This window comes from Carassius auratus, chromosome 30 (genome assembly GCF_003368295.1).
Source record: "Carassius auratus strain Wakin chromosome 30, ASM336829v1, whole genome shotgun sequence".
In the NCBI taxonomy this organism is placed as follows: domain Eukaryota; kingdom Metazoa; phylum Chordata; class Actinopteri; order Cypriniformes; family Cyprinidae; genus Carassius; species Carassius auratus.
Window position 1 is genome coordinate 15,915,460 of NC_039272.1, and position 25,393 is coordinate 15,940,852.

The window sequence follows — 25,393 nt, forward strand, 5'->3', positions numbered from 1 at the left end:
CAGGTGCTGGACATCATGTGTGTGCTCTTGGTTTTAATGCAGTACAAGATCCACATTGATCATTCCTGCTACATTCTCAGTTATCCCTCAAGTGTTTGTAACAATAAAGCCCATGGCACCATCTTGTAATGCAGAATAGTTAATCTCGTAACTCCCTTTATTTCACTAAAAAATGTGCATATTTGTTACTAAAATATAAAAAAATACTTTCTGGTGTACTGATGTCCCAGATGTTATTAATCCGATCAAAAATGTTTATGTCTTAAATAAAAAAATAATCCCAATAATTAATATGTCGTTTTTCCAAGTCTAAAATAAACACATATCAGCCTACCTAGTAAAATTATGTATTTAACAAGAATCTTCAGAACACAATATTCACCATTTTCATTTTATTGAAGCATAGACTATAAAGTTGATAAAGTAGCATCAAGACGAATAAGATTCAATGAAAATAATTATCATCAAAAATACATTAACCTCATATATAAATCAGTTCACACAGATGAGTGATGAAATGTCCTTAAAAGTCACACAGTCCCATCCAGTCAACTGTGATACAGATCATGTGATACATATAAGACATGAGATACTGTTCCAGAAAATAATGATTCCCATCATCACATCTAAACTGGTTTCATCTCCCCATCGTGTTCTTCTTCTCTCGTGTCTGGAAACAGTTTGTGGTTGATATCCAGCACTGATGTGGTGTAGCTTCTCTCAGCCAGAGGATCTCTCAGTCCTAAGATCCCAGACCTGGTCAAAGTGAAACAAACAATCCAGATGAAGTTGTTTAATGGACAGAGAGCGCAGCTTATGTTCTGTGTGATTTTAGCAGTGTGAGCAACTATGACCCTTGTAGTACTGTACACTTACCATTCTTCAAGCTGTTTTAAGACCTTTTGAGAAGCTTTTTCTCTGAAGAGAATTTAGCACATCCTCTTCTTTCACTCCTTTCAAGAGCATCACTTGGTCAAAACCCCTCATTTGGCTGATGAGATCATCTGTACAAATAAAAATACTGCAATAAAAATTAAAGAATTAAGAAAAAGTTACAGAGGCAAAGGTCTTGCTCATGAGACTGCATTAGCATGTGTAGTTCTCAGAGACTCTAGAATTCATCTATTGTTGCAGTAAATGTGTTTTCTTCCTCTAGAATCTTTCTCTAAAGTTCCTGACTTCTCTCACAAACGTGTTTTAGTCTGTGCAGTGTAAGGCCTGGCTTCAAACCAATCCACTATCAATTCACAATTTATAACATAACATTTAGAAAACAATGAAATAATGTACATTGGTGTTTATATCAACTAAACCAATTTCATGATACTTGTCTACTTTTAAAACAGGTGGTGTGTTTTTAAAAACATAATATTAAAAATGTCCAGTCACACTTTGCTAACATGCTGTAATTGTAATAGTAAAAAAAGAAATCAAGGCTGACATGACCAGTTCTGTGAGAGATCATCATAAAATGTTGTATAACACAGCATTGCTTCAACACACACATACCAGAGGACTTCTGTTTGTTTGAGCACAAGATGGCCATCTTCATTCCTCATCCTGAGCAAATCATTTCCTTGGTCTTCCTTCTCTTCTGTGAAACAAGATAATCTCTACTTACTCTGTGTGCAAATAATATTGCTCATTAAACATAATTAAGTTAATTTAAAGTAAGATTCAGACCAGAGCATTTGAGGAGTAAATGTTGATTAAAAAAAATATTCTAAACAAATGTACTTGGGAAGAGCTGATCATGGCAAGATTCGCTGAGACTCAGTAACAGCTCTTTTAGTTTTTAGGAAGGTTTGTGAGGGTTGGCTCTTGAGTGAGTTGTTGAGCTTGATATTTTAGACCTGAAAAAGAAGAACAGCATTAGGATTATCTGCAAAAAATCCTGTAAAACAGAAAGAAGGAAATATTATTAATTACGTGCAGCTTGTACATTACACCTCTGTAAAGATGCTGTATAATTAAATGTTAAATGAATCCATTATTGAAAGCAAGTAATTAATAGCAAGCTATAGTCATATGAATTCTTTTGATAGTGTCAGATGAGGCTGTCCTGGGGCTTGTACAATATCATACAAGTGTTAAACTGGATTATTAAGACTGTGATGTGTTTAGGGATCATTTTTAAGACTTTGACCCTGTCCAGATACCCACACTTGCAGTCTTGGCCACTTGAGAGTGTGTGTACGTGACAGTGTGTGAACGAGACTGTCCCCGGTCTTAATAATGCCAAAGCACAGCGTCCTTAACACACACTAAACCTCTCCAATACTGCTCCGGAGCGCTATACAAAGCTTAGTGTATCCCATCATGCATCATGTTTTGGAATAAATCGTCAGACTTTTTGCCGAGATCTCACAAGAGGTCATGGGAAGCTGTCCAATGTACAGTATGTGAAATATTGATAATTAGTTATTCAAAATCTCTGTAAACACATAAGTGTCCCATAAGGCAGTGGCTCCCAATCCTGGTCCTGGAGAAGCCCAACACTGCACATTTGAGATGTCTCCCTGATCAAACACACCTGATTCAACTCATCAGCTCATCAGTGAAGACTCCAAGGCAGATAAGAGAGACACCAAAACCGTGCAGTGCTGGGGTTCTCCAGGATCAGGATTGGGAAACACAGTCATCAGGTCATGAAAAGTTCGACACACACTTGTGGTCATCATGCTCACTCGAACACTAGGCCAAATACAGGAAAGACGTCAAATAAGTAATCAAGTGGTCAAGTGCAAAGATGGCAAGTGTGGGTATTTGGACAGTGCAGCAGTTTAAGAAACAACAAATGCTGTACAAATTATAACAGCAGGAATGTTTGATAAAAGAGACAAACTATCACAGACTTACTGCTGCAAATATCTGCCTCCGCAGCTTTCTGTCTTCTCCATTTCTGAAGGAATCCCTCTCCAGAAACACCACTGGGCTGACTGCCTTTACGTCTTTTCAGCTAAAAATAAAAATAAAAATAATAAAAAGGGGAGAGTAAATAAAATTGAATTATATACAGAATGTTAATAATGATCTGTGAGCAAAATATTTAGATATAATATATATATATATATATATATATATATATATATATATATATATATATATATATATATATATATAAACTGATATGAAAGAACTGCAAGATGGAAAAATGCATGTTTTATTATTTATTTTTAATTGCATTTTTTTTTTTTTTTGGATTTACATTAAAAGGTATTAAAAGCATGGTACAGAACATATGATTACTGTGATATCTGTCATATAAAAGCACATAAAAACACTAACATTACAGTGATACAAACATAGCTGGTTTGGTGATTATTGTATTGTTGTATTGATTATTAATATACCATAGTAAAACTACAGTTACAGTTACTAATGTCCTGTTTACTGTGTTTTAACTTCACATTTCATTTATTACTATTGTAAGTGTCGTGATTACCATGATTTTACTACAAATACAACTTACATCATTAATCCTGAAATTAATAATAATATAAAACTGTTCGAAGGTCTATGGCACGTCACGTGACAGATAGAGTTTAATCAGACTAATTAGCAGCTGTGTTCATTTATTTAAACGCAATGAAACTCAAAGACAGCCGCGGATGACCGATATAATACAGCGATTAAACATATGGCACTAATTTGATTAATAAATAAGACAGAATACATTTTATAAAAGGCATTAAAAGAGCGTATATACGACTACTCACCCAAACTGTGGAACTGATAGCAAGTATCGCGATGTGTGCTGAATGAGACTTCTTGAACGTGATTTCATAGCGATAAACATCTCATGTCCTCGTGTCAAATTCTGACGCCAAAAGTTTCCCATTGAAAGCAATGAAGGTCGTAGTGCTTCGATATTCGACGCCGAGAGGCACATTTGGCGTCATAAAAGTGACGCTAGGGGCGCTTGACCATGCTTCGGTTTTTGACGCCTTTGGAGTGAGAATGGGTTGATATATATATATATATACATATAAATATATTTGAGTTTGAGAAAGCCAAAATGTTTACTAAGTTAAATGAGACTCTCAGTAAATCTATATGTCTCCGTCAAGCAGTACAAAAATATGGCACAGAAATTAAAAGCAGAACAGAGCGAGACTCTTGAGGACTGTAGTAGGATCTGCATTCGAATCTTCATTTGCCTTATTGTTAGCTGTATTTTAGGCTCAGCACAAATTTTTCTTCAGTACCATACCAGAATCTAATACCTCAGTCTCGTACTAAATCATTACCATAGGTGATAAATAAGCAGAATCAAAAGATATCCGAAATAAAAACAGAACACTGCATGCATGAAACTCTGCAGCAACAAATGTGTTGCTCGTTTAAAATACATACTTCTGAGTACTCTCCTGTACTCAGTAAAACAGAAGCGATACTAGACAAATTCCAGCATTTTCAGCACAGTTGAGTGGACTCAACATTGTGTTCCTCAGGCATTCCCATTTAATAGAAACTAGTATATTCATGGGAAAACATACATGAGTTAGTAGGCCAATAAAATGGCACAAAACAACCTCAGCCAAATAAAGTATGCACACAACACAGATAACAGGCAAAAATGCGAACAAAATAAAAACATGACTATAAAAGTTAGTCCAAACTGACAGAACGCAGCCCTAGAAGAAACATCCTTTGACAGAAGAAAATAATATTTCAGCCAACATCCTCCCCTGCTGGCCTCAATAAAAATGACAAGGCTTAAATAACTGAGAATAAGGTAGCATAGATAACTACTTCTTCAAAAAATAAAAACCAGTTTAGTCAGAGACAAGGACAACTCCTAAATATATTATGAGTTTGTCTGCAAATATGTACAGTAGCAAAGGTAGTTTGTGACAAAAAAAGTGTCAAAACAATTGACAGATTCCTCATAATTAAGATACAAAATAAAAGTAATGGTCGTTTTATATTATAGGATATTTTGAGGAATTAAGTGGCCTTAACTACTATGTACTTACATTTTAATTAATAATTTATTACAATGTACTTATAGTGTACATACATGTTTTTACATTGTACTTATATTTGAAAAAAACCTACATGTAATTACATCTGTATTTAATTTCTGTAATTACATTTATAATTAGACTGTTGACCCATACTTTACACCTTAACCCACCCTTAAACTTACCCATACCTCCAACCCTCTCCCTAACCTTACCCCTATCCCAACTCAATAGCAGCAAAAGTGTTTTACAATACAATATGAAAACAGTAAGTACATTGTACTTATTTTTTTATGTAAGTACATAGTAGTTAAGGCCACCTAATATAAAGTGGGACCACACATTTTGACTAAGACTTTATAATTTTTTTCTCATGTACAAAGAGTAAATTTAAGCAGATAAAACACTTCAAGACTCGAACATAACCACAAAACTATAATAAACATTTTATTCCCTTATATTCCCAGGTTTTCTATGACCATGAGAGACCTGGCCCCTGGCTGTGTTGTAAACTTGTGGAGTAACAGTAGTACACTAACCGTTATCCACTGACAGATGACAATGGAATTCTGGGAACTGCGTCTCCACAGGAACACTAATGGTGCGACGCAGCTGTCTGGATTTGCAGGTGTCAGTCCTCTTCTCCTGTAGGAGCAGAGGGTGTATCTGACAGCAGAACACAAGAAAGAGAAAGAAAGACCCGATTGAGCACACATTCACTTGACTCTAATCTCATTATTAATATATTCCATCCGAACAGCTTCAAGTCAGACAATCAGAGGCAGCAAGACATAAAGAATTCAATAAAACAAGCACACAGATGGACAGAGTATGAATATATTAATCAAAGGGCTTCTAGCCAATTAAATTACTTACTGAATATGGCTATGCTATTCCATATATAATGCCATGTCATAAACATGCAAAAATAACGCTGATAAATATTATCATAGGGGTAAAAAAAGGATACCAAGAAATATTTATGACCACTCAATTTGTTTTTCTTAATTTACTCACTATTGGTAGGCATGACCAAAACGTATACTGATAGGAATACAGAAGGAGAAAGAGGAAGCGAGAGCAACTTAACTCTAGGGAATTCAGTGTCAGATTTGGGCAGCTCTGACTACCAAAATGACCCTGCGTTCCTTCCCAGAATCATGTTTAGAGTACACATTCAGCCCTCGTGGTGTTATAACCAAACATTCAGAACATGAATTCTCTTGAGACTATGCCTCTGTGCTTTTTTTGTGATTACCAACTGTGAATTTGCCCTTAAGAAACAGTCCAGATTCAATTTCAGCCACAGAAATCTGGTTTACTGACAGTCCAAATCAATTTAACGCTACTGAAATTTTAGTTTCATAACCATGGTATTTGCCAAACCCTAAAAATATTTTAGGTCTGAAGTCAATGTGGAGTAAAATTTGATTCATATTATTACTTTTCATATTAGCACTTGCCTGTAGGCTGATTCTTTTCTTACTTGGGAGAGTGATTTTAATTAAATGAAACAACATATAGTGCTAAAGGGTTTAGCTAAATATATTATATTTTTGAGGTGGGAAAAATAATATCTTGTTAATAAAACATAATTTAAGGTAGATGCTAAGATTATGTATAGGGTAGGATTAAGGGATCTAAAATATGATCAGATTACCAATATTGCATGCTAATAAAGCAACTAGTTAATAGTGAGCATTGGTCCTTTGAGTGTTACCAAATTAGTTATTAAATAACAAAAACACTAACGAAAACAGTGTGCCAAGAAAGCACAAAAACTATGTTTTTACAATAAAACACATTGTGGTATGCATATTTAAATGCATTTTCTGTTATTTTAATACACACCTAGTTGCTTCCAGCTTCACTACTGTTCAGACGCTCTGGCTTACTGCTCTGCCCTTTGCACCCCATTGATGTACTTTTCTCAGATTTTTCTAAGATTTTAAATTCAGCAGACCAGCACAGTGCTCAAACAACAAATTTTTGGCACAGATACTAAACTAAAAAACTTTTCGGAACTGGAGTAATACTACAAAAAAGACGACTCTTTGCCTCCTACTGCCAGCAGCGCACATTTTGGAGTCGGGAAAATAAAGCTGCCTACTTTCAAAGAGACAAGAAAGAAAATGCCTCTTGTGGAATCTACTTGAATGAACTGACACAGACTTCTACAAAGGATTGCGGTTCTTGAAACAAAGTTACTTGATGTGCTTCCAAAACAGGTGAAACACAAAGTAGACCATCATCACGGACCATCTCAGCATACAGCCCATGAGTCCTGTGAATCTAATAAATCTCAACATTTGATACCAAGTGTAGAGGAACAAGCCGAAACTGATCAAAAGACTAATCGATGGCACAAACATCAGACATTAGATTGTCATGAGTATCTTGTATTGCTGCCGTAGCATGCTCTAGCCCGGATAGGACAAGGCTTGCAAACATTGGTATTCTACCACCCCTATACATCTTGAGAACAGATTTGAAGCATTAATGAATGTGGGTTAGTAATCCCCAAATGTGACTGAACATGGATCGTATCAGCCAGCAGCTAACATTGCTACTAACAGGTGCTCAAGGTCGAGAAGACAGCGGCATTCAGTTCAGAGCGCAGCCAAGCCAAAGACTCCGATAGTGGGTGACTCCATTATCAGAAACATCCACAGCAGGACTACAACTGCTGTACATGCTGCTTTCCTCAAGTAACCGCCTCTGATGTGAACAAGGAACTTCGGAACATTCTAAAGAAGCACAAGACTGCAAATCTACTCATCATCCATGAGGGGAAGAATGATATTCAGAAAGAACAGTTGGAACTCCTAAAGGAGTATTTCAGTGAACTCTTTAAAGCAGACTCTTTAAAGACTTGAAGTTCAGTCATTTATCAATGGACCACCCCCATCAAGGGGAATAAACATGTTTTCATGGTTGCTTGGGCTGAACACACGACTACAAAGAACTTGCAGTATAAAAGGAGACAACTTAATCGAAAACCTAAAGTTTTTCTGGGGCTGTAGACAACTTTTTAAACTGGATGGCCTCAAACCAAACATTTCTGATCAATGACTAAACCACAAACAACCTGAATTTTATTTTTCTAAATGAAACATGGCTAGAAGACAGCTGCAGCGCAACAGTCCTCAATGAAGCAGCCCCTCCTAACTTTACTTTTATAAGTTTCTGTAGGACTTTTAGGAGAGGTGGGGCTGTAGCTGCTTTATTTAAAGATGTCTATCAATGCAAGCAACTGTCAGTTGGTCAGTATTTGTCTTTTGAATATCTATGCATTGTACTGAAAGGTGCTCCACGCATTCTGTTTATCATTATTTACAGGCCTCCTGTTAAAAAAAAGAAAGAAAAAAATCCTAAAATGATTTCTTCAGATTTTGACTCTTTTGCAATTGCAGGGTATTTTAATATTCCCAAGGATAATGCAGAAATCAAAACTACAAAATAAATTATAACCGTTTGGAACACTTTTGACCTGATTCAGCATGTGCTTGGATCCACATACAATCGTGGACACACTCTAGATTTCAGTCTACTCATCAGTAGAGGTCTAAACATTTCATTGTTACTAAGGATGTAGCACTATCTGATCACTTCTGTATTGTCTTTAATATTTTGATCTCTGCCATCACTGAATAGATTGGTATATGGCAGAAAAAGATGCATTAATCAGAACACTAGTATGCGGAAGACAAATTGTGAAATTCACTATACCATCTATAAAGGCAGCCTTCATGCTTTCAATGTGGAACTAGCCACAGCTAGTATGCTAGAAAGACTGGCAATTTCAAAACTAAGTTACTATGTCTGTTTTTGAAGCAATTGGTGGCAAACAACTAAAAACTTTGTATGATTCTGGAGACAGACCTTTGTTTCAGTAGTCATGTCAAAGCAGTAACTAAATCAGCATACTATCATCTCAAAAACATTGCAATAATTAGATTTTGTTTTTCAGTCAAGACTTGGAGAAACTCTTCCAGAAGAGATCAGATGTGTTAAAACATTAGCCATATTTAAACATCCAGACTCATCGGTTTAGCTATGCATTTATTGAATGAGCACTGTGCTACGTCCAAACTTATATTTTATATAGAATCATTTTCTGTATTTCTTTTTTTAATCAATTAAAAAAGTTTTTAGAGTCTTTGTTTTAATGTCATGATTTTTTTAATGATTATTTTACTTCCTTTTATGTAAAGCCCTTTGAATTACCATTGTGTAAGAAATGTGCTATATAAATGAACCTGCCTTGCCTTGTTACAGTATAAACCATTACCCTTACCCACACCCTAATATATACTTTCTGCACTTTTACAATTAAAAAAATATTATATTTAAACAGTTTCTACAAATGAGAACACTCCCAAAAGAAGATTGTCAGATTTAGCTATGTCTACAAATGTGTTCCCGAATAATGGTTAAGTACACTCACATATACCTAAATATTTACCTACATCATATTTTGACATCTTGTGTAAAAACCTCAAAGCATTTCTTCTTTCCCTAATAGAGTAAACTGAATTAAAAGACATTGTACTTTATATGACTAAAACTGATGTGTCTGAACATACATTTCTAGCACAAGAACAGTATTTTATTTGTGGATAAAGACAACACTGTTCATTAATTCATTTAGTTTACTTATCAAATGAACCGATGTTAAAAGATGTTATTTTTTAACAAAATAAGACCGCTCAAGGCTCTAGGTGTGTGTTAGCTGTGCTCATGTAGCAACATCAAGGATGATTTTCTAAATAAATGAATGGGGGGGGGGGAATCATCCTATAAGTACAGTAAGTACATGAACAAATTTATTAAGCATTAAAGATCTGGTATTGCCAGGAGAGAATCTGTCTTTTGCTCTGCCTCAAGCAGAGAATCATTTACTACTGCTCTGTCTGGCCAGTAATAGAGGAGTGGAGATTTATTACAGCACTGCTCTCTGGCTGATAACAGAGGATTTGACATACAGCGTGAGCTATGGGTGAGCGGAAAATGCTTTATCGACCACAGTACACAGCATATATTCTTTGCAAGCGTGGGCCATCTATTGATTGCCTCTGTGGAACGCCGTGTGTCTTGGCTGCCAGGCCGAAAAGTGAGCTCAGGGAGCCTGCTGATGTACCGCACTTCTGCACATGTCACAATGACAAACTACACACAGCTAACATGCTATTTGCTCTCATGTGCTTGGACTAGCTCAGTCACAACCAACACAAAATACTTTGCCCTTCTGCCTCTTCCCTTCTTTTTTCAAAACACTGGATTTTGGGATTTTCATTTTCAGTATTTGATACCGCGCAAAAAAACAAAGTGAACGTGTAATTTATTCCTAATAATTCCTTAAATAGAAAGTTCAAAATAACAGCATTAATTTAAAATAGAAATATTTTGTATATATATATAAAGTTATATAAGTTTGCTGGTAGTTATTATAAGTATTCAAGTAACAAAACAAGATTTTGCTGTCTCCAAACAGAAAAAAGTGGTTTCATTTTTCAAGTGCAAAAAAGTAAAAATAAATTGCCACTGTTACTCCCAAATATACTTTTTATTCAATCTTAGTACAAACAAGACATTTGCAGCTAAATATTTGACTAAAATCACTATGTTAGTAAATATTCAATATGTGATAAATATATGACATGCGCAATGAGATCACATGCATTTCTAAACACAACATGATTTGGTTTCAATGACCCAAATGTACCCGGTTTACACTTACTGTATATTTAGCACTAACATTTCACCTGAAACGGATTTAAATACCAAAGCCAGTTAAGAAAAACTGTAAGGGCATGCAAAGAATATGAGAAAAGGCTCTTTCTGTGTCATTGCATAATACCTCCTCTTTGTCCAGCAGCAGCATTTGATAGTCAGTGACCACACAGAACTTGGAGTTCCACACGGCACGTTCAGCACACGGGTGACCACAAGACATCCAGTGGCCTGCAGGACCCCTCATATCTGACAAGACAGAAGAAAGACCAGAAATAGAGAATGATGAGAAGTACAACAAAAAAGCACAAAATCAGAAAAGATGAGAGCCAGATTTCTGCCAGGCTTCCTGTTTGGATCATGTATTTAAAGACGGGCCTGTGCCTTTCCATTTACTCCTCCTCTTTACAAAGGTCAAACAAAATCCTGCAAGATCTGAAAAGCAAACAATTCCTGAACCTGTAGCAGACATGTCTTCCAAATGAAACAAGAGCGCTCGGAACACATTTATATGGTAATGAGGCTCCAGCTTTTGCCACAATGAGATTTCCAAATAATTCACCCAGTGAGCAAGAAATATTGCCATGTTAATTTGAGTGTGATATGGAGAACATAAGTAAAGTGAATTACAACTCTGTGATAGTGTTGCTTTTTTGCATTTCATATGGAGACATCGACTTGCCGCATGGAACGTTAACAATCTCATCTCGTTTCAGAACATTGAACAAGCGCGCTGGACTCTGTTCTCATTCTCATTCATGGCGAACCTCTGCTTCTCATGAATGAAGGTAAAAAGCTTTTTACAGCCAAATAATTAATTAGTTGAAGTTAGCTGTTACATTTTGTGTCCTTTACGAATGGAAACTGTCCATGGGCGCTCTATGAAACATTACAGATTAATGTATTGTTTAATAACATTCACTGTTACATTTTTCTAATGTAATGTATATTTTAAATGCATTTTTTTCAGCATCATTACTCCAGTCCTCAGTGTCACATGATCTTTCAGAAAGATGTGCTGATTTGAACATGAGATGAACATCTCTTATTAATGTTAAAAAATAATTGTGCTGCTTTATATTTTCGTGATATATTTTTTTCAGTATTCTTTGATGAATAAAAACATTAAAAGAACACCAATAAATATGATTTAGTAACATTATAAATCTTTACTCTTACTTTTGATCAGCTTATTGCCTCCTTCCTGAATTTATTGTATTATTAATTAATTTGATTAATAAAAAAAAAAATACTTTTGAATTGTATATATATAGTCAGTTAAAATGATTTGTCAGAGCATAATAATAATAAAGTACAATTTTAAATATTTAAAATTTAAATCTAGTTGAACTTTAAATGAATCATCATAACATCCAAATCAATATTGATGTTATCAGGGTTTTATCAATTTATCAAACTATCATATACAAACATACATAAAAATTAAACAGTACAATTGTTTCCAAAATGTAAGATTATAAATCAGCATATTAGGATGATTTCTGAAGAATCATGTGACACTGAAGAATGATGTAATGATGTTCAAAATCAGCTTAGCATCACAGAAAAAAATAATTTTAAAGGTGATGTATATAAGTTTTTGACTCTTCTAAAGCATAAAAATACCGTAATACTTTGCAGATATTTAAGAAACATGCTAAGTTAACACATTTGTTTATCTGAAGAACAATGCTACAGTCAGTTATTGTCCTTTGAAAATGAACTTGTTTTGGTTTGTGAAACCTGCCCAAGTTTACCCAACTGTACTGTCTCTTGCAATCTCGGGTTGCCAGTTTGCAGGAAACACGGCGTATTTCATTTCATTCATCGCCAAGTGCACTAGTTCTTGCTTTGTGTCATCAATCTGGTAACCTGTGTGTGCCTCAAGTCTGAGGAGGAGGGGCCGGGTGAAAAAAACCCTCTCCAATATTTTGAATTAGGACTGAAATACCTAGTTCAACCACTTGGTGTCAATCCTACATACAGCACCTTTAAAATATATATAACAGAAAACCACACTCTAACTGGGTGAAATATGGACAAACCTAGCTATTGGGTTGTTTTGACCCAGCAGTTTGTTTAAATGTTTAACACAAGCTTCCAGGAAGTAACCCAACCACTGGGTCAAAACAACCCAATAGCTAGGTTTGTCCATAATTCACCCAACACTGGTTTGTATTTAACCCAGCATTTTTTAGAGTCCATTATCTTAAATTGTGATGCCAGGAAAACTGCACAATATTACCGTTTGGTTCTGTATTTGTTATCAAATAAATGAAAGCTTGATGAGCAAAAGATATGCAATGTTTAAAATAGTCATTTTTCCAAACTTTTGCCCGGTACTGTACTCCTGTATGATAACAGAAAACTGGCTAGCTGAAAGAGCATCACAGCGTGAGCTATTTTATTCCTCATAAATTGTCAAATAAAAGTACTAACTCGCTTTTATTTGTCATATCTTGATTTTACTGGCTAGCTAGCTACTGTAATAACACTTGGTATTTACTAGTTAAACATGAATACTATAGATCAAATATATTAAAAATATAAAAACGTAGATGTTGTCTTTGGGGTCAAATGCAGCAAGTGTGTCTTCAGAGAAACTGGAGGGGAATTCCCCTCTTAGGTGACTAGAGGGCATTGTGTGTGGAGGAGGGTCATTTTTAAGACTTCTGTTTATTGTTATCTCACCTAAATGTTTGTTCCAGTCTATATGGTTTGTTCAGTCAGTGTACATGTGTACATGTATTTTTTTACAATGGTTTAGCCTAATTAAGTTGCACAGTATATTACACACAGCCTTTTTTAAACTATTTTAAACTATTTGTTTGTAATATTAATTTATACATTAATACTTACCAAGATGGACATTTTTATGTTTTGTGTGCAGGATTTAAGAAATGATCTGTTCATGTTATGGAGGAAAGCACAGTGCATTTAGGGGGTGTGGCCTCAATAGCCCTGCAGTGAGCAGTGTGCTGTGTGCATGTGACTGAGCAATATGTAGGGTAGAAATTAAACTGAAATTGCATTAAATCAGGTTGTTTTAACCAAAATTATGCTGCAAGATTTTTTTCTCACCTACATTTAAGTCCCTAGGTCCTGCAATTTTGCACATTTCCAGTTTATTCCCATTAATTTCTGTTAAATCCTATATATTTACATTAATTCCCATGGAAAGTTTCCAGATTGAAAATATCCATAATTTTGCAACCCTAGATGTTACTGACTTAGTCTTCACTACATTAATTTTACAACTAATTTTACAACACTATACTTTACTGTGTGCCAATAACAGTATAGGTAAAACATCAGAGACAAAGGTATAAAATATGAAACAGCAATATGTGAACAGAACATTGTCATCTTGAGTGAGCTTCTACATCTGACCTCCTGAGATGTTTCTATGCTCAAAGAACCCATTCAAGAACCCTTATTCTGTCAGAAAAAGTGTCATTAAAAAAAAAAATATTTGTATGAAGATGCAGAATCACACACTTCACGTGGCTTGGAAAGCACAGTCATTCACTTCCACAACATCACAGTGTGATTGCAAGAATTTCTTTTCCAACTGGCAGTTAAAGTTATTAGAAATACTTCACAGAAATTGAATTCAGGAAATAATGACAATCAACAAAGGATGTCACATGACCTCTTGCCTTCAAAAAACGAAACAGTTTAGTGAAAACATGGAATGCAAAGACAAATCCTGCTTAAGACTCATCTGACTGTATTAAACTCTTGCACATGCAAGCATACAGAACAGAAGTGTGTGTGTGTATGTGTGCGTGTGTGCTTGTGTAAAAAAGATCTATATTTTTCTTCATCTCTCATATCTTAGTCAACTCCATTACTATCTTCATTATTGTAACCATAAGCAATAATGTTTCTGAAAGAGTACTCTGTGCACTATTAAATCCTGTAATCTTGTGATGAGAGAAGTCTTATCTTTCAATTTTAATGTGATTGTGCGGATGCGATTAGCAGTGTAGAATCATTGTGAACACCGGACACTGCACAATCAATGCCTGCTAGATATAGGCAATACACTTAATAGCCTCCTCAAAGGGACACACACACAGCTCAGAGATTTGAGCGTGAAAGGCAACCATTACAAGCCTATCATGTACACAAACCCACACACTGCTTTAGAAAGAGGAACATATGGCTAAACACAAATTGCTAGAAGTAGTGACTTTTCTCCCAAGATAGTGGTAGCTCTGAAGTGGCCAATCTGTTCTCCTCAAAGCACAAATACCGGACCAAGAAAAATACTATCTGGAAACAAGAATTAGAATTATTACACTTCCATGTTTAGTGCCAAAAGCAACTGACAACTACTTTAACATAAGTTTATAAAGGCTACAAAAACGTTTTTTAATACAATGATATTACTTTTTAAAAAACGTTTCCTCTGTTCAAAGTATACAATTACTAAACTGGAACCTTACAAATTACTGTACTGAAATGCTCTAGATAGACAATGACAGTGTATGTGTTTCTACCCACTATTAGAGTTATATCAGATGAATGCACCTTTAAAACAGATTTTTAATTTAATTAATATATATTTTATGCTTTCAAAATCAATCAACAAAATCAGGGCTATCAATACAACAAAATAATTTTATTTAGCATGTGCTTGGTGAGGCAAAGCAAAGCATAGCATATCATAGCATATCATAGCATAGCATAGCATAACACGAATGAAAGTGGAACACAGTGGTTCCCAAGTCTGGTCCTGGAGGCACCTCAACACTGCACATTTTGCATGCCTCCTTTCTATGACACACCAATTTCAGGTCTTGGAGTCTCTACTAATCAGCCGATGATCTGAAACATGCGTGTTAGACTAAATAGACATGCAAACATGCAGTTTCGGCTTGCCTCCACGAACAGGGTTAGGAACAAGTGGTGTAACACATTTGGTAAATGTATAATAAATCAGTTACATATAATTCATTTTTATATTTAAAGGGTTCATCGGATGCCAATTTTCCACAAGTTGATACGATTCTTTTGGGCTTTAATGAAAAGTCTATAATATTTCTCAATGGTGCATTTTCTCAGTGCAGTTGCGCTCAAGGACCCCTTCAAGGACTGAATCCCGCCTCAAGGACTGTTCCCAGCCCCCATCTCTCTTCCACACACTTCCTGTCATATCGCTAACTGTCCTGGAAAAATGAAAAAATGCCCCCCAAATTAAAAAAATTTAAATTAGCGAAAAACGACACCCTTTTTACTGTGACAAAATCAGCTTGGAAGCCGTCAATATTGTTGCATGTTGCTTTAAACACTAATGCGCTCTAGATGTGTACACACACTGCCAACACACATTTGTTCAAACAACATATAAAAGTGAATTTAGCATCTGATGGCTCCTTTAAATAAACTAAAAGAAAGCCTACCCATTTGTTCTTCTGAATATATCCAAATACATGCTGGGTTAAAAAAAAAAAATATATATATATATATATATATATATATATATATATATATATATATATATATATATATATATTAACATTGAAAGGCAGCTTATTGTTGAATAACTTCACATTGACAGTGTCCCTATAACGCTGTCTTTGTCAGTGGTTCTCAATTCCAGTCGTCGCGACCTCCTGTTCTGCACATTTTTTATGTCACTATTTTTCTTAACACACCTAACACACCTGATTCAGATAATCAGCTCGTTATAAGTGAGCTCTGTGCATGAACTGTGTTCCCATTGACATGGTCCCTACACAGTGTTCATTGCCCCCTTCTCCCTGAGCAGGGGAATCTGTTGAAGTTTACCTCACTTTGAAACATTAATTCACGAGGACTAGAGAACCGCTGGTCTATGTAGGCAGCTCATTAGGATTTGGAACAGCAAAACTTGTGTCTTCAGATAAAGAAGAAAAGCATTTTAGCTCCTGTAAATCCTCAGTATATCAGGTCCTGGATCCCTGACAGCATGTTGTTACTCAAACTAAGCACGGTGCACAAGGTGGGTAATTAAATGTGATCTGCTGGTTCATTCCTTCTCCTGTCAAGAAATTAGGGGCTGATTTTATTTTCAGTTACTTCAAAGTGTCATTTAATGGATTATGGCTTCATGCTATTATTGGAAGGGCAATTGGTCTTTTAATCTTAGCAGGCAGTTTTCTGCTTCTCTAAATAAGCACTTCGTAATGACCACTGCTTTGATTTTATCAAATAATTTATACCATTTTCTGTTAAAAGATGTTAATAATTTTAGAATTATTGCCTTTTTTTCTATTTAATCTGCTGAATCCATTCATAATGCGGTCACATTAAAAAGGAGATTACTTTATGCCACTGCCAAAGCGAAGCCCTTATCAGCGCAATAACATGCACACAAGGGAGGGGAAGAGAGAGGGAGCAAAATACAAATGGCATAAGAGAGAGAGGGAGAAAAGAGAGATTAAAGTGTGACATGAAGGAGACACAGGGGAGTGTCTCTTGTCCTCATTGGCTGAAATGTGTCTCTGTGGCCCATCAGTAGAGTTTAAAACACCCCTTTAAGAACAGAAAAAGAAAGATTTGTTCATTTTACCCATATTACAGTGGTTATCATTTGGAATCATCATTTCATTTTATTAAAACGTGTTCAATTATTCATTTTTAAATTAAAACATATACTGTAGAAAACAAAGACTATCCAGGTAAGCTTGCTCTGTTTAATAAGGCACCTAAGCTTAAAGGGGTGATTTATAGCTTTTTTTCTAGGCTTGATTGTGTTTATAGGGTGCAGTCTAACATGTGTTCATGCTAAGTAAAAAAAATAAATAAATAAATAAATAAAAAAAACATTTTTCATTCATTCATCATTGTATTCATTTATCATTTACCTTTATGATGAGATTGGTCAGCTGGCTCAGTGTGTTGTGATTTACTAAACAGCCTCGAGCGTGTCTGAACATCCCGCCCCTTTCAAGCTCAGAATGTGCTCCGTTTGTATTGTAAACATTGACGTCCTCTATATTGCTTATCAATTTGAGCCATATTGAGATGCAGAGAATATTAATGAAGAGAATCATGCAGATCCTGTGCAAGCACTGCTTTTATTGCTATGTTTGTTTTTTGTTGTCTCATACTTTTAGATGCACTGTTGTTTGTAAATGCTACTGCTTTCTATTAGCTTTTAATATACAGTTTTATTCTGATTAAAGCTTTAATATAGCACAACAACCATACGCGCATCCATGTATAACACTTCTCATTGCTTTGTAAAAAATAAGTGTGTAAATGGAACAGTTTTTTGAGCTGATCTGACGATCTGAATGAGAGAGAGACAAAGAGAGAGAGAGAGAGAGATGCAGAGCAAGGGGATGCGAGGAACAGGATTGAGAACCACTGTTTTAGAACATTGGTTTTGAAACTTGTGAATCCATTAGAATTGTTTGAAGACAGATTTGCGATTCATATATGCACAAATTTTTACATGCACCCCTAGTTTTGTCTTCCTCTTCTATAAAGCAGCATAACATGACCTCGCCCCCTTTCCCGGGGGCGGGGTTTATCTGGGTTCGTGACGTCACAAACCCAAGAAGAAGCTCGTTGTAGTCCCTTACCAGTGTTGGGAAAGTTCACTTTCTACATGAACTAGTTCAAAGTTCAATTCACAAATTTTAAAATGAACTAGATCAGTTCATAGTTCAAACTACAAAATTTTTAACTAAGTTCACACAGTTCCAAAAATGAACTAGTTCATAGTTCTTTTTTCCATATGTTGCTGCGAGCTATTATTTTTCAAAATTATTGCAACAGCCCATATAGAATCACAGACAGCAATTACATGCTGCTGTCGCCTCGATGCCTTTTTTTGTTTTTTTTTTGGTGACGCAACACGCATGCGGCGGACGGTGGTGCGACACTGGTGGCTAGTGTTGCCATGGGTGTTTTTCAGCTACATATTAAAACCCGTTTACGGTGTGTTTTAGCCGGTTTTTCGCCTGGAAGGCTCTATAGAAATCTGGCACCCTATTGAACGAAGTTAACCTGAGAGAGCGTGCCGTTCACAGACACCAGAATGAACGAGTTGACAGTAACGTTCATCAGGCATTAATACAACACGTTCAGTTCACGTTCGCCCAAAATATGAACGAGTTCATGAACTATCCTTCAATGAATGCGTTCAGGCACAACACTGTCCCTTACCAGCCATTTTTGTAGGAATTAAACTGCTAGAATTTTAACTGACAATATCTCTGTTTGTACTGCAACTTCGCAGATATTGTTTATGCTCAAACAGCAACATTACAAACTAACGTTAAAAAATTGCAATCAGCCACCCCTTTAAATTTGTGACACTTGCCTGAAGTAATTTGCACTCTTTTTACAGAAGCTCAACAAGCAGAAAATGCATGTACTACTCAAAAAACTTTACACAAATATTTTTACTCTTTTTATGAAAATAAACTGGGCATTACACAAACCTGTAAGATCAAACAAGTACATTTGTACATTTTTTGGTTTACTCAGAATCAAACATAAAACTGCTTTAGGGAAATAAGACAGTTAAGACCTTTTAAATAAATATTTAAGATAAATATAAACTCCTGGTTTAATGGAGATTGTATCAATTATGTGTCTGAAGTGTTCTTCAGTTTTCAATAAACAACCAATCAAATAAAACAAATCAGAACAATGGGCTTCGCTGTTTTGTTGCTAACACTGATTCAGAAAATTGTATGCGATTTAATGAGAATTCTGTGAAGCAGATAAAGAATTAATGTTTATGGTTGTATGGTACAGACAATGCGAATAAATATGATCTCTCATGAGGTCAGGAATGATATATATGAATATATATAAGACACTATAATTGACAAATCATGTTTGCATCAGCCTGCAAATGTTCCTTTGTGTAATAACAAATCAAAGTCTGATAACACAGTGCAGGCAACTGAAAAAACTAATACCCTAAGCTCTAAATAATGTTGCATGAAAAGAGCTAAATCACATACATACACACACACACAGATCTTATTGAAATAAAAAATCATCCCCATTTATAGACAGACAAGCAAAGCACTGATTTATCAGATATGGGACAAAACTTTACCTGCCATAGCTTCTAAACAGTTAAATGTCATCATCTTTGAAATGAACCAAAAGCGATCACTAGAAATGTTCTTTACACAAATGTGCCATTTCATTTGATTCTTATCAAAATTATGAAGAACATTACATGATCACTCATGAAAAAGTACACAGATGCTAATAAATAAAAAGCTTTCCATTCTACTACCATCCAAGTGAACCTTGAGCACAAGAGAGCCATAGATTAATTGCATGATTAATTACATGATTGTATGTAACCAATTACTAAACAAAAGCCCAGAAAAAAATCTAAGATGAATTCTTGTAAGTAGGTCAGAGAGTAATACAGCAGCTGATCTGTTCTGTTCCCTCTCTCTCTTTTCCTCCAGCTGCTCAGGTCTGCATGTGTTCTGCTCTACTGTATTTCAGGCTCCAAAGATCAGGGATATTTGTCTACACAATGTGTGGGACGAGATTTTGTGTGCACACACTCACTTTACTCTATGTCCATTACTATTTGATCACTGATATTCATAATGTATGTTTCCTTGAGAAGACATCGACTCGCTGCCTCTTCTTCCTTCATACACAAACACACACGTAGACACTGAGCTGCTTCACATGGATATATATAATTTCCTGTTTTCCCAAGTATTAGATTTTTTCTGCTGTCCAATCAATCACTGTAGAGGTACCCTAATGTTCCTTGCTTATTCTATTCCAATGCAAATAAAACTTCATAAATAAAATAAAAATATCCTGTTAAACTTGCAGTAAAAATAAAGCAGCTATGTTTGCTAGAAATTCGCTGAACAGTTACAGTGACAATGTTATATCTATAATGGGACAGCATTTTGATTTATAAATAATTTTTCATATTTTCATATCATGTAAAATATACATCGTAATATATTATAATATATAATTAAAACACACTGATATTACAATCAGTAGATAAAAAGCTGTATGATGAATCAGATTGGCCTGCCCATAAAACATGGCTGCACTCATATATGTGCACAGGGTCATACACACAAAACATAACACTAATATAATGCAATAAACATGAACTAGATAAAAAATGTAACACAAAAACATTAATTCCTAATGCACATTACTCCTAGTAAAAATAAGGAAACAAACCCATTTAAATGAAATATAACCTAATGTGAAATTTCACAAAGGGACTTCTGTAAATGTTAACCATGTTTTACCATACAGTATATGTACAGTTTTTTTTTTCTGGGAGCAGTTTTTAACAGTAAATATTCTCAGCATTATATATTTAAATGCATGGCAATAGGAACATACACACCTGTTGAAAATGTGCAGCCACAACACTAAGAAATTGCATCTTGCATCAATACTGAATAAACATTGAACTCACACAAAAATACACCCGCAAAGACTAGCCAGTTCTACAAAACGATAGTGCATTACAGACAAAGACAACATGAACCAGCAAAGACAGAAAAAGAAGCATAGAGAGAGAGAAAAGAAAGCAGTCTGAGGGAGCGCTCAGAGGCGTTTACCTGGGAAGAAATCGGTGGACGTGCTCTCTTGCCTGTTCATTGCCACTTTCTGTAGTTAGTCCGTCAGTGCGTGAGCAGCATATGTAAGTGTGTGAGTGAGAACATGCCGTTACCATGTTCATGAGAGCAAGCGTGCATTTGGTGCGCTGTTTTTTTAAGACTATTTGCAGTCAACTGAGGCAGAGTTTTTCTCTCTTTCAATTTAACTGTCACACATTTTTACCCGCTCTCTTTTCGTTTTTGTTTTGTAGAAAGGCAGTCAAGCTGGTCAACACAAATTAGGTACATCGTTCTTTATACATTTCAAATTACAGATCACAGACCGCAGCAAGAGTTGATTAATGTTACAGAGAAAGCAGAGTAGGAGGATGTTTTTCTATCTACACCTTCCATAAATCTGAATGTGTTAGTGGTTTGCTGTGTGTGTGAGTGAGCCTTTCAATGCTTTAAAAAGAGCCTCAGAAACCAATGCAAAAAATAAATAAATAAAAGAGCAAGCACATTTTGAAAGATGGAGTGAATCTGTGAGAATCAGGGTCATCCTAGAGATTGTGAGACGTGGAAGTGTTCATACACGTGTGTACTAGCGTGCATTCATTACATCTGTCCCTGAGATCTGTGCAAGCTGTACAATCTCTGCCTCTAGAGAATCGCCATTGGTCTCCTCCGTTAGACAATCAGTATGGCAACAAGCCGCATTTCTCTGTGTGTGCTCACTGAAGCTCATACTTCAGAAATGAACTAAAGCATACACAGTCTCTCATAAACACACATCTTCAGTCCAAGATCAAACATTCAGTTGTACAAAACAAAATTGTCACATGTGCCATTTTACACACTTAAAATCACAACATTATGCCAAAACAGCTCCAATGCCAGCAATAAATTGCACCCATGAGATCCTGTGCCTCTGTTGGGCATCCATCTTTCTTCATTGCACCTTGCCCAGCACTGGCATGGCAAATAAATAAATAAATACATAAAAATGAATCAGTACTTTTGTATTGTTTTCCAGTTAAAATATGTAGATTAAAAAAAAAGGTTGTAAAATTGTACCTTTAAAAATTCTAAATACCCATTTTCAAATCAACACACCTGACAATAATTTCCTCTATATAATTTTGCTCGACAAATTTTGTAAAATCATAAAACTTTAATGGTCCTATTGGTTAATTTAGCATTAAATGTTCCAATATCCAATATCAGTATCCTATTAAATTTGTGGCATTTTGCAGTCTCTCATCTGTACAGGAGGTAATGAATAACAATAACTATTCAAGTGACGACTTAAAAAATATGGTGGCTAACTTATTATAGGATTTTTAAAATTTTTATAATAGGCTAATGAGTTGGCCATGCAATGCCTATTGATTCATATGATTTAAATGAATATGCCTCTTGGCTGACCAATTATTATTTTTTTTTTGACAGCCTAATGTACAAAGATCGTAATCTTAAGGCATGCATTTTTCAACTATTTCAAATTGATTGCATTTCTGGACATATTTTATTTTTATACTTGCAGTCAGCTGCACAATTTCAGTTTTTAAATGTCAGTGAAATTGTCCACAGCCCACACCCATTTGTCAAAAATGAAAATTATTATTTCATGCTTGTTTTCAGTTTATCTCTATGGTGCTTTAAAATTATGGTGTTTTTTCTTCCAGACTGCATAAAAAATTTAGTGAAAGCAATTTAACTCAATAAAATAATGAAAGCCTTAATAAAATAGCAATCATAGCCTACACTGTACATCTGAATTGCTTTTGTTCTGTTATATACAGCAGTTGAAAAGGAGCCTAGAACATTACACAACAAGTTTTCCTAGCTAATAAAAGTTGCATGACAGGTGTGATGGGGAATATATTTGTTATCTTTGGCAGTCAATACCGATTAATTGTTCTTTTCAAAGAACATCCACAGCTTTCCTATTTATCTAGTCACAATGAAAACAAATGTGCTGCCTGAAGCTACACAACTCTGACAGCAAACTGCTATATTATTCAAGAGACACACAACAATGGTCAGTATTTGTGCAGCAGCACTGAAGAAAAAGTACATTTGACTTAGAAAAGAAAGTATACTAGTAGATGGTGGTTTGTTTCTGCTCAAAGTGAATAATATGCATGATGATGATGAGACTCATTTCACAGTGCAGTGACAACATGACATGATCGATTCCTCGTGACTTTCATGGCATCTCACTACTTCTCTATTTCTTTCTTTGCAGCCTTCTAACTCACTCCTCGCTCTCTTGCTTGATTTGATTATTCAAGATTTAAATGAAGTCGCTGTCCATTTGGTGTGAGCATGATGTCCAAGATATACAGTCGCTGTGACAGGCCATGTATGAGTGAGCACAAGTTTGCTTGCCTCTACTTTGTCTTTGCAGAGTGTGTGACAACCGTGGCACTCTACATTGATCAAGACTTCTTCTCTGACAGTTGAGGAGTTGAGAAAGAGAGAATGTGTGTAGCTACCCATCACCATGGGTTATATGTGAGGATCAAAGCAGAAGGGACATTACTCTTCCACTGACAGCTGTGTTCAAGTGTGATAAGTGTCTGAGAGACACACATCTCACTTTAATATAGTAACAATGAAAGATGGTGACTTGAGTAACAGAATATACATTCATGTAACTTAAACAGTTAAGCACAGCGCTAACAAAAACACTGTCAAGGGTTCTACTAACTTGATGTATGTCGCTTTGGATAAAAGCGTCTGCCAAATGGATTAATGTAAATATAAATGTACATAAACACTAATGCTGTCTGAGATTTTGAGAGGTTTCAAAGATTGGGTGGCTTAAAAGCGTAAGTGGAGGATTAGCTCTGAAGCCAGGTTATGCAAGAAAGCTTGCTCAAAGTGAAAACAGCATGATGGTTGATAAAAGAAGAACAGTTCAACCAAAAACAAAATAATTATCATCATTTACTCTCTCCTACATTAGGACAGAGTGAAGTGGACTAATTTGCTTGCTTAGCATATGGACATATATATATTTTTTTAAATCTCATTAAGATAGAAGTAGCAATGGATTCTCCTTCTTCCATTATGTGATGTACATTCATATGTAATGCATTTTTGAAGAAGAATAAAAAAAGCAGCATGGGAAGTCCATGAGAAGTCCAGCATATATCCCCAGATATAATTTTGATTAAAATCTACAAATTCACAAAGAACAAAAGTGATATTTTTACACAATTAATAAAATAGTTCAACCCAAACACTTCTGTCATCCTTTAATCACCATCATTGGTTTGGACATTTCCAATTCAAAAACAGTACCTATAGGGAGGGCAAATCTCTGCGGGTGTTTTACTAACACTGCGCAAATTAAAGAACACAGACGCAACATCTCATTTACATATTGACCAACGCAATAAACCAAGCACAGAGCAAATTAGCATAGTTGCAAATAAAGAATTAAGAAATAAAGACACCACACAGTACATTGTGTGGTACATTGTGTGGTACTAACAATGTGTTTTTCTGGCATTCAAAATAAATGTTTCTGTATGAAAAAAAATTCTCTTCCTTCTGTTCTCTGTGGTACCTCCTCCTAGTAACAACAATTGCTAGTAATAGTTTAAGACATGCTTTTTTGGGGCATTAAATAATGGCACAAATGCCAGTAATTTGACGAGAGGAAATTACTCCTACAAATGCATTTTCAATAAGGTCATGCGCAAAGCTAACTGTGATCAAGCCTTTTCAGCAGTAATATGTCACTGTGTGTCTTTAGTAAAATGCCAAAAGACTTTACATGATTCATGTACTGTAGTTTTTCCTTAGTACTTGATATGGTATATTTTATCTCTGTTGATATCGATCATTCAAAATCAATGAAGTCACAATGCATGTGCAATATAACCTAACATAACCTGCCATTTACAGCTGTTCTGGATTGCAGTTTGTGGTCACTGCAGTATCTGTTTTGAAATTGCACAATCATTAAGGTGTAAGCGCTTACATAAAGCTTTATTTCACATCCTGACAGCTCAATAAGGAACGGAATTGTAGTGTTTGCTGTACATTTCTGCATGCATATGAGAATAGGTGTCTGATAGAATGAATGTTTATTTATCATGCAGTTTGGAGCATGCACAC

General features: G+C 35.4%; 1 protein-coding gene across 1 annotated transcript in view; it reads right to left on the reverse strand.

Moving 5' to 3' along the window:
• LOC113049392 (disabled homolog 2-interacting protein-like) overlaps positions 1–10,939 on the reverse strand; it is a 116,683-nt gene extending 105,744 nt beyond the window's left edge. The window contains exons 1-2 of the mRNA XM_026211701.1: positions 10,828–10,939; positions 5,507–5,633 (exon numbers count right to left, since the gene is read on the reverse strand). Coding sequence (XP_026067486.1) covers positions 5,507–5,633; positions 10,828–10,923 — 223 coding nt within the window. The 5' untranslated portion in view covers positions 10,924–10,939. The remainder of the gene's footprint in view (positions 1–5,506; positions 5,634–10,827) is intronic.
• Positions 10,940–25,393: the final 14,454 nt, after the last annotated feature.